The 11049-nt window shown below is 45.0% G+C and overlaps 1 protein-coding gene across 1 annotated transcript in view; it reads left to right on the top strand.

Annotated features, from left to right (window-relative positions):
* Positions 1 to 11049, top strand: part of fah (fumarylacetoacetate hydrolase (fumarylacetoacetase)) — a 27050-nt gene that overhangs the window by 7953 nt on the left and 8048 nt on the right. Inside the window, exons 6-8 of the mRNA XM_070441675.1 lie at positions 4795 to 4892; positions 5054 to 5106; positions 5327 to 5426. Of these exons, the coding sequence (XP_070297776.1) occupies positions 4795 to 4892; positions 5054 to 5106; positions 5327 to 5426 (251 nt within the window). The remainder of the gene's footprint in view (positions 1 to 4794; positions 4893 to 5053; positions 5107 to 5326; positions 5427 to 11049) is intronic.

Here is an 11049-nt window from a genome sequence, read left to right as displayed (position 1 = left end):
AGGTTATTGGTTGTAGGTGCCAGGCGTACTGGTTTTGTCGTGAACTGCAAGGCTGCTGGGTTTTTCACACTCAACAGTTTCCTGTGTGTGTCAAGACCACACAAAGGACATCCAGCCAACTTGACTAAACTGTGGGAAGCATTGGAGTCAACATTGGACAGCATCCCTGTGGAACACTTTTGACATCTTGTTGTCCATGGTCTGACAAATTGAGGGGGTTGCAACTCAATAGTAGAAAGGTGTTCTTAATGTTTTGTCACTCAGTGTATATCTTTGTTTTTATTCCCCACTTACTAACTTACTAACTAACCTATTATTAGATAGACAGAGGTAGACAGAGTAACTCACTAATTAACATATTATAGATGTAGAACAGGTATCACTAATAACCATATACTAGATGTAGACAGAGTAACTAACTACCATTATTAGATTAGACACATTATCTCACTATTAACCATATTACTAGATGTAGACAGAGTAACTAACTAACCATATTATTAGTGTAGACAGATTAACTCACTAATAACCATATTATTAGATTGACAGAGTAACTCACTAAATAACCATATTATTAGATGTAGACAGTAACTCACTAATTAACCATATTATTAGATGTAGACAGAGTAACTCACTAATTAACCATTAAATGTAGACACATTATCTCACTAATTAACATATTATTAGATGTAGACAGAGTAACTAACTGACCATATTATTAGATGTAGACAGAGGAACTAACTAACCATATTATTAGATGTAGACAGATGAATCATATTGGTCAGATTCTCTGAAAACCATCCTCTCGGAGTCAAAATCCTCAGATAACAATGTAGCTTTTCTTGTTTGAGTTGTTTTTTATCTCCTGGTTGTTATTTGGAGAGAGACACGGCGAGATAAAGAAGGATAAAAAAAGAGAGATATAAGAAGGAGAGGGAAAATAAGAAAAGAGAAAGGATGAAATAAGAATAAAAAGTGAGAAACAAGATGGAGAGGGAGGAAGAGAGAGAAACGTGCTAAGGCCTGGTGCTGTACTGTGAGCTATGATGTGTGAGGGACACAATTAGTTCTCTCTAATTGACTGGAGCGCTCAGGCAGTTTCAGTGCTTTCACAAACTGCATCTTCCTTCCTCAGTCAGTCTCAGTCACTAGTACTGCAGATCCATACTGCAGTCACCATCTACTGCTCCAGTCAGTCTCAGCTACGACTGGAGTCACTAGTCTGCAGTCCAACACTGCACCATCCAGTCATCAGCCTAGTCTGCAGTCCAACACTGCACCATCCTTCCAGTCAGTCCAGTAGTGGCTGCCAACACTGCACTCACTCGTCAGTCAGTCAGTAGTCTGCAGTCCAACACTCCATCCTTCCAGTCAGTCACTAGTCTGCAGTCCAACACTGCACCATCCTTGCAGTCAGACAGTTAGGTAAGTCTGTCAGCTCCAACACTAACCGACCATTTCCCAGTCATGTGCGACTTAGTCTGCCGAGGATGGCCATGAGCTCAGTGTTGGACATCCACGTGTAGCTAGTATCAGAGGCTGACCGGTGACCTGGAGTAACAGGATGTGCACTTGCAGATGTGCGTTGGACCTGCAGACTCCACGTGCCGAAAACCACTCTGCACATGCGCGAGATACCCTCTGGAAGGATCGGTAGGCTCACAGTCTGCAGTGTTTCCGGATCGACCACCGAACCATCCCAGTCAGTCCTACTAAACACTTGAATCGTGTACTTTGGAGGGACAGTTTCGGTACAGTCGATCTTTGTCCGACTCCGCATCCGATCTCACTGAAGTCACTAGTCTGCAGTCCCACTAGCAACTCACTTACCGACTTGGACACAGTGATGGCGGGAGTCACTAGTCTGACGTGTCCGAGACTGCAGCACTCACGACCTCGACCGAATGGTACAGCGTGTCAGTCCAGGTCAGTCAGTCAGTCGACTAATTTGGGCTCCCTGCAGTTCCAAGCACTCCACCATCCAGTCAGTCAGAGCTTGATATCAGCACTTGCCTACTGAAAGCTTCCGAACTGATAAAGAACACTCCATAAGTTCAGTCACATAGTCAATGCTGCAGCTGCGCACTGCGAAACGGAATGGCTTTGGCCCATGTTGGACTGCAGTCACTCACAGCTCTGCGAGCTTGCTCGATGTCCTAGCTCTGCAGTCCAATGAGATCTGGCCACCATCCAGTCAAGATAAATATAGCACACCCAGTACCACCACCAACCCCAACCCAAACCCACCACCAACCCCACCACTCAACCACCCCCCAACCACCCCAACCACCCACCACCACCCACAACCCACCCACCAACCCACACCCAACCCTACCATCAACCCTACCACAACCCACCCCCAACCCACCACCAACCCACCCACCAACCCACCCACCAACCCACCCACCACCACCCAACCCACACCCAACCACCCTCAACCCACCCTCAACCCACCCACCAACCCACCAGCCAACCCACCAGCCAACCCACCCACCACCCCACCCGACCAACCCACCCCCAACCCTACCACCAACCCTACCCACCACCACCCCCACCCACACCCAACCACCCACCAAACCGCCTCAACACCACCATCCCCCCCAACCCGACCCCCAACCCCACAGCCAACCCACCCACCAACCCACCACCAACCCACCCACCAAACCCACCACCAACCACCCACCAACCCACCACCACCCCCACCCAAAACCAAACTAAAAACAAAAAAAATCAAAACCAAAAACAAAAACCAAAAACAAAAACCAATAAACCCCAAAACACTCCCCCCCCCAAAAACCACCCAGCCCAAAACAACCCAACAACAACCCCCCACCCAAACCAACCCAACAACAACGCCCACCCAAACCAACCCAACCACCAACCACCCCACAACCAAAAAACCACCCACCCAAAACCAACCAACCACAACCACCCAGCCCAACAACACAACCACCCAAACCAAAACCAAACCCAACCACAACCACCCACCCAACTCAACACAACCACACCAAAACCAACCTCAACCAATACCACAAACCAAACCAACACAAACATAACACCCCACAACAAACAAAACAAACAACAAACAAACAAAACAAAACAACAAACAAAAACAAAACAGAAACAAACAAACAGAACAAAAAACAAAAAAACAAAAAACAAACAAACAAAAAACAAAAACAAACAAACAAAAAACAAAAAAACTCAACAACAAACACAAAAAACAAACAACAACAAACAAACAACAAACAAAAAACAAAAAACAAAAACAAACAACAACAAACAACAAACCAAACAAACAAAAAACAAAAAACAACAAACCAGAACACAAACAACAAACAAAAAAACAAACAAAAAACAGAAAAACAAAAAACAACACACAACAAAAAAACAAACAAAACAAACAAAAACACAACATAACAAAATAACCAAAACACAAAAACAAACCAAACAACAAAAAACAAAAAACAAACAAAAAACAAACAAACAAAAAAAAACAAACAAACAACACAAACAACAAACCCCGACACACCCACGCCCAACACCACCCCCCGTTCACAGTCGACCCACCCCGGCAACACCCCTGCCCCTCACACCACCCTGCCCAAACACCACGCACCCGCCTTCGCTACTAAGCTATCTGCACATGCTTCCGAAACTGTCCAGCCCAACCTCCCCCCAGGGAGCACTGGACTACCCCCACACAAGTACCTCAACCACAGTTGCGACCAGTAAGGTCTGCAGTCCAAACGACATTGGGCTGTCAACCACTCCCCCTCTCAGAGCAAGTAACACACTGCACCCCAGTCAACGAAACGTAAGTCTTGCCGACCCCTATAACAACCCTCGAGCAAAACCATCGCACACCCTCCCCTTCCCCAGGTCCATTCAAGATACCAAAACAAGCATATGGCGTACAGACAGAACCAACCCTCAAACAACATACCTTCCCCGCTCAGTTTCGTCAGTGAGTCTCCGCAAGACACCCACACTGCACCCCATCCTTCTCAGTCAACCCTCCACCAGTTAAAAGTAAGTCTGCCACAGGTCCAACACCTGCACATACCTTACCAGTCAGTACAATTACAACCGTAGCGTACTGAAAGAAATCCCAACACCTAGCAAACCATCACCTATCCAAGACTCAGTAACAGTTAGTAAGTCTGGCAGTCCAACACTGCACCATCCTCCAGTCAGTCAGTCTAGTAAGTCTGCAGTTCCAACACTGCACACACATCCTTCCAGATCAGTCACCAGTAAGTCTGCAGTCCAACACTGCACCATCCAGTCAGTCCAGTACCGAGAAAATCTATTTCTGTATTTGTACAATGCTATAAACAAAAACGGATTGATTGGTTGATTAACTGAACGATTCCCTGACTGATTGACTAGCTGTTTGTTTGACTGACTGGCTGACTGGCGCATTGACTGACTGTTTATTTGACTTGCTGGCTAACTGACTGGCTGGCTGACTGACTAATTGCCTGTTTATTGGACTGGCTGGCTGGCTGAATAATTGATTGGTAGCCTCACGGTTAGTGTTGGGCCAGTAACCAAAAGGTTGCTGGTTCCAATCCCAGAGCTGATAAGGTGAWWWWWWTTMTCGCTGTGCCCTTGAGKAAGGCACTTAACCCCAATGTCTCTAGGGGCGCTTGACAATGGTGACCACACTCCCTGTGGCTGTCTTAGGGGGAGTTGGGATATGCAAGGAACACTTGTGTGTGACAGGACAAATATAAAGCCCCCCCCCAAATGATGATTATGTTTGTTTGACTGACTGATTGTGTCCCTCAGGTTGAGGCTGCCCGTGGGGTATCATGGCAGGGCTTCTTCCATAGTGGTGTCTGGGACCCCCATACGCAGACCCTCTGGACAGATGAGACCCGACCAATGTAATGAAACACAATGCCTAGTCTGAAAATCAAAGCAGACTCRGAATTCAAAGAGAAACACACTCACACACACACATGCACACAAAACCTCTCAGACCAGTGTCACTTTGTTTTTGTGTCCCTCACTAATGGTCTTCCTCTTCCATCGTGTTCTCTCTTAGCTAAGCCTCCTGTGTTTGGCCAGTCCAAGCAGCTGGACATTGAGCTGGAGATGGTCAGTATACACTTTATATAGCTACACTTTATTACAACCAAGGAGATTGTTCATATCAATGGCATCACAAAACAATGATCTGTCTCTCACTCTCTCTCTCTCTGCCTTTTATCTAATTTCTCTGTCTCTCTCTCGCTGGTTCTCTTTCTGTCTCTCTCTCTCTCGCTGGCTCTCTTTCTCTATGTCTCTCTCTCGCTGGCTCTCTCTCGTTCTCTCTCAGGCATTCTTTGTGGGTGGAGGTAATCGTCTTGGTGAGCACATTCCCATAGAGAGAGCCCACCAACACATCTTTGGCATGGTTCTAATGAACGACTGGAGTGGTAAGGCCTAACACACACACACACTTATACACACACTCACTTGCAGACTCATGCACACGCACACACACACACAGTCACTAACAACTACACACACTCAAGTCACGATGACACACACTTACTCACTTATTTACACACACACACAGCCCACCTCACTGGAAGACAGAAATTAATAAGCACCATACAGTATTTCTTCATTTTCAAATGAATGTGTCTATCGACTATAGCAGCCAATAGTAGAATCATTAGCCAAAAATTATACATCACTAAATGAAATATCCTAACGTCAATAACACTAATTGAAAAGCATCCACTTTCCATAATAACACTAACTTAAGTTCATTAATTTAGTTCTGCATTATACATGTTGATGTAAACATTTCATATTCAGTCACTGGGATCAGGGTAAGTTACTCAGGAAAACATGACAGGTTATTGATTATTGGTGAGGCAGAAGGATCTCAGGAGGAGTGGTTTCGACTGTAGCCTTTAGATTTCAAGATCGTCTTCTCTCTAGTAAATGTTAGAGCTGTTAAACAGTTTAGTAGGAGCATGCTAATTATTTCAGGTTTGTATGATTCCTCCCTGTATCTCTCTTTGATAGTGCTGTTATGTTTGACCAAGTATAAACATTCTCATTCGTTCATTACCCATTAGTCCCAGGTCACCTAAATGAAACAATGGCATCTGTTGACACTGAAAGGGTCATGTCAATAGTTAGGTAACCAGACCAATGACTTAGAGCTTGGGAGAAAGGCATGAAGGGTCGAGGGAGGGCAGAAAAAAGAGTCGGATGTCTAACAGTTAAATTGGTCAAGCTAGGATGTCAGACTTAACTGAGACAGGTATGTTAGTGCTTACTAGAGAGGGATGAACAACAAGCATGGCTTTGACTGAGTTTGAATCGTCGCACTGCTCAGCGGTCACGACCTATACTGAGAAGGATAAGGTCAGCGTGACTGTCATACTACAGACTGACTGCTTGTGCAAAAGTATGAAATGGCAGCTAGTAAGTCAGACACACCTCGACTAGCAAAAACTAGGTGCATTAGGCCCAAATACAAGATGGAGTGAACTGGGATGTACAAACAAAAGCCAGATGTGATGCATGAGCCATACATGTATATGGAGTAAGTATACGCTAACGGATGAGACGAATAAAGACTGAGAGATGGACTAACAATGGAGAGACATGACGTTGAGACTGAATGTGCAGTTGAGTAGTCAGACCTCTAATCACTGGAAAGGATATGGAACGGTCACCGACAGGAGAGAAATAGACAACAAAGGCAATTGTTGAACTGAATGGCAGCGATAGTTCGTACAGGAACCATAACTCATTGGATAGGAATGGAGTCCAAGGTCCGGCGTGTGGCACAAAGAGTGAACCATGAGTGCAACCTGAAGAGCGTATGTGAAGTTCAAGGAAACCTAAACAAAGACATGGAAGACACTAATAGCGATCTACGGAGTAAATTCGACAAATCGAGCAAAGAAGGAGCATGTATGAAATGAATGGCAGCGATGTTTAAGGTCACATGTTATCTACTGTAAAAGAGTACCCTTGGAGAAGCTAGTTGTGTGACCGAACAATGGACATTTGATTGCTGAAAATTGCAATAGAGCCAGCATTAAGGAGGTGCAAGATCCTTAACTGGAAGGTATTAGAGCTCCAAGAGATGAGAATACAAGGAGCACGGTGAAATTGAATGGACATGCTAGTGTAGGGCAGCATCCTGAAACTGGACTTGACGGATAAAAGTCAGGTCAAGGGATGACAAACAAAGCACGTTGAAAATGAATGGCGATGCTAGTAGTAAAGTATAAAGGTTAACTGAACCTAACATGAGAAGGATCGTAGGAAGGGGTCCAGGGATAAGTGCCTTGACGACAAAGAGATGTACATCGTTGAATGGAGGTGGCAGCTGAATTAGAACAGAATCGACCTGAGGAGAGTCGCGAAGCCGGGATCGTACGTCAGAGAAGATGAACAAACAAGAGCATGAATTGATGAAAGGCAGCTAGAGAAATCAGACCTAACTGGAAAAGGATGACGCGTCCACGGGCCAGGATGGAATACCAGAGCGCGATGGTTATCGCATGTGCACGCCTCGGCGAGCTAAGCAAAATTTCACGCTGTAATTTGACTAGGCTTGTGATCTTCCAAAATGTGGCACCCACTATTCTATATTTTAAGTGATGTAGCATACCGGTACAAAAGAGAGTGGCACGGTAGGAGCAATCAGATGGCGTGAAGTACTATGTAAAAAAACATTTAAAGACATATAAAGTTTGATTTAATTGAGTGGTATCTGTACAAATATCTTTACTTATTTCTATATTTACATTATTTTCTTTAAATCGTGGACTATATACCTTCGATGTTCTCCACAAGTGATGACATTCCTACAAAAGATATATATAATGAGGCATCCATTGGATTCTGGTTCCTCTTTTAAACGTACCCATGACTAAGAGTACTGAGCCTAAAACACGGGCTGATTATTTACGCAGAACACCCACACAACATCGAGAGGACTCACGGTACATCCAATTCGTCATCAGGAAAGTGCTATTGAGAGTCTAAAACGTCGAAAAGCTTAGGGATCATGCAGACATTTATCAAGCAAACATGTCTAAATTTCCCACATTACACACTTATCAAGAGAAAATCCCTGGTCATCCTTACTGCCTCTGATCTGGCAGACTCAATAAAACACAAATGCTTTTTTGTAAATTATGTCTGAGTGTTGGAGTGTGCCCCTGGCTATCTGTAAATGGTAGTTGTGAGTGTGCCCCTGGCTATCTGTAAATGATGTCTGAGTGTTGGAGTGTGCCCCTGGCTATCTGTAATGATGTCTGAGTGTTGGAGTGTGCCCCTGGCTATCTGTAAATGATGTCTGAGTGTTGGAGTGTTCCCCTGGCTATCTGTAAATGATGTCTGAGTGTTGGAGTGTGCCCCTGGCTATCTGTAAATGATGTCTGAGTGTTGGAGTGTGCCCCTGGCTATCTGTAAATGATGTCTGAGTGTTGGAGTGTCCCCTGGCTATCTGTAAATGATGTCTGAGTGTTGGAGTGTGCCCCTGGCTATCTGTAAATGATGTCTGAGTGTTGGAGTGTTCCCCTGGCTATCTGTAAATGATGTCTGAGTGTTGGAGTGTGCCCTGGCTATCTGTAAATGAGTCTGAGTGTTGGAGTGTGCCCCTGGCTATCTGTAAATGATGTTGAGTGTTGGAGTGTCCCTGGCTATCTGTAAATGATGTCTGAGTGTTGGAGTGTTGCCCCTGGCTATCTGTAAATGATGTCTGAGTGTTGGAGTGTGCCCCTGGCTATCTGTAAATGATGTCTGGTGTTGGAGTGTGCCCCTGGCTATCTGTAAATGATGTCTGAGTGTTGGAGTGTTCCCCTGGCTATCTGTAAATGATGTCTGAGTGTTGGAGTGTCCCCTGGCTATCTGTAAATGATGTTGAGTGTTGGAGTGTCCCCTGGCTATCTGTAAATGATGTTGAGTGTTGGAGTGTGCCCTGGCTATCTGTAAATGATGTCTGAGTGTTGGAGTGTCCCTGGTTATCTGTAAATGAGTCTGAGTGTTGGAGTGTGCCCCTGGCTATCTGTAAATATGTCTGAGTGTTGGAGTGTGCCCTGGCTATCTGTAAATGATGTCTGAGTGTTGGAGTGTGCCCCTGGCTATCTGTAAATGATGTCTGAGTGTTGGAGTGTTCCCTGGCTATCTGTAAATGATGTTGAGTGTTGGAGTGTGCCCCTGGCTATCTGTAAATGATGTCTGAGTGTTGGAGTGTGCCCCTGGCTATCTGTAATAGATGTCTGAGTGTTGGAGTGTGCCCCTGGCTATCTGTAAATGATGTCTGAGTGTTGGAGTGTGCCCCTGGCTATCTGTAAATGATGTCTGAGTGTTGGAGTGTTCCCCTGGCTATCTGTAAATGATGTCTGAGTGTTGGAGTGTGCCCCTGGCTATCTGTAAATGATGTCTGAGTGTTGGAGTGTTCCCTGGCTATCTGTAAATATGTCTGAGTGTTGGAGTGTGCCCCTGGCTATCTGTAAATGATGTCTGAGTGTTGGAGTGTCCCTGGCTATCTGTAAATGATGTCTGAGTGTTGGAGTGTTCCCTGGCTATCTGTAAATGATGTCTGAGTGTTGGAGTGTGCCCTGGCTATCTGTAAATGATGTCTGAGTGTTGGAGTGTTCCCTGGCTATTGTAAATGATGTCTGAGTGTTGGGTGTGCCCCTGGCTATCTGTAAATGATGTCTGAGTGTTGGAGTGTGCCCCTGGCTATCTGTAAATGATGTCTGAGTGTTGGAGTGTGCCCCTGGCTATCTGTAAATGATGTCTGAGTGTTGGAGTGTTCCCCTGGCTATCTGTAAATGATGTCTGAGTGTTGGAGTGTCCCTGGCTATCTGTAAATGATGTCTGAGTGTTGGAGTGTTCCCTGGCTATCTGTAAATGATGTCTGAGTGTTGGAGTGTGCCCCTGGCTATCTGTAAATGATGTCTGAGTGTTGGATGTTTCCCTGGTTATCTGTAAATGATGTCTGAGTGTTGGAGTGTGCCCTGGCTATCTGTAAATGATGTCTGAGTGTTGGAGTGTGCCCCTGGCTATCTGTAAATGATGTCTGAGTGTTGGATTGCCCCTGGCTATCTGTAAATGAGTCTGAGTGTGAGTGTTCCCCTGGCTATCTGTAAATGATGTCTGAGTGTTGGAGTGTGCCCTGGCTATCTGTAAATGATGTCTGAGTGTTGGAGTGTGCCCCTGGCTATCTGTAAATGAGTCTGAGTGTTGGGAGTGCCCCTGGCTATCTGTAATGATGTCTGAGTGTTGGAGTGTGCCCCTGGCTATCTGTAAATGATGTCTGAGTGTTGGAGTGTTCCCTGGCTATCTGTAAATGATGTCTGAGTGTTGGAGTGTTCCCCTGGCTATCTGTAAATGATGTCTGAGTGTTGGAGTGTGCCCTGGCTATCTGTAAATGATGTCTGAGTGTTGGAGTGTTCCCCTGGCTATCTGTAAATGATGTCTGAGTGTTGGAGTGTGCCCCTGGCTATCTGTAAATGATGTCTGAGTGTTGGAGTGTTCCCCTGGCTATCTGTAAATGATGTCTGAGTGTTGGAGTGTTCCCCTGGCTATCTGTAAATGATGTCTGAGTGTTGGAGTGTGCCCCTGGCTATCTGTAAATGATGTCTGAGTGTTGGAGTGTCCCCTGGCTATCTGTAAATGATGTCGAGTGTTGGAGTGTCCCCTGGCTATCTGTAAATGATGTCTGAGTGTTGGAGTGTGCCCCTGGCTTTCCGTCAATTTAAAACAAGTGTGCCGTCTGGTTTGCTTAATATAAGGAATTTGAAATAATGTTTTACTTTCTTACTTAAGTATATTTAAAACTAAATACTTTTAGACTTTTACTCAAGTATTATATTTCTTGGTGACTTTTAGTTTTACTTGAGTAATTTTCTGTTAAGGTATCTTTACTTTTACTCAAGTATGACAATTGGGTACTTTTGCCACCACTGTAGGGAATAGTCTTCACCTTATTGTTTGTTTGCCAGAGCCCTGTTGACTCCAATGCTTCCCACAGTTGTGTCAAGTTGGCTGGATGTCCTTTGGGTGGTGGACCAT

The sequence above is a fragment of the Salvelinus sp. IW2-2015 genome, unplaced genomic scaffold (assembly GCF_002910315.2).
Source record: "Salvelinus sp. IW2-2015 unplaced genomic scaffold, ASM291031v2 Un_scaffold4518, whole genome shotgun sequence".
NCBI classification, from domain to species: domain Eukaryota; kingdom Metazoa; phylum Chordata; class Actinopteri; order Salmoniformes; family Salmonidae; genus Salvelinus; species Salvelinus sp. IW2-2015.
The sequence above is the reverse complement of the archived record's forward strand: the minus strand, read 5'-3'. Positions and strand labels throughout refer to the sequence as shown.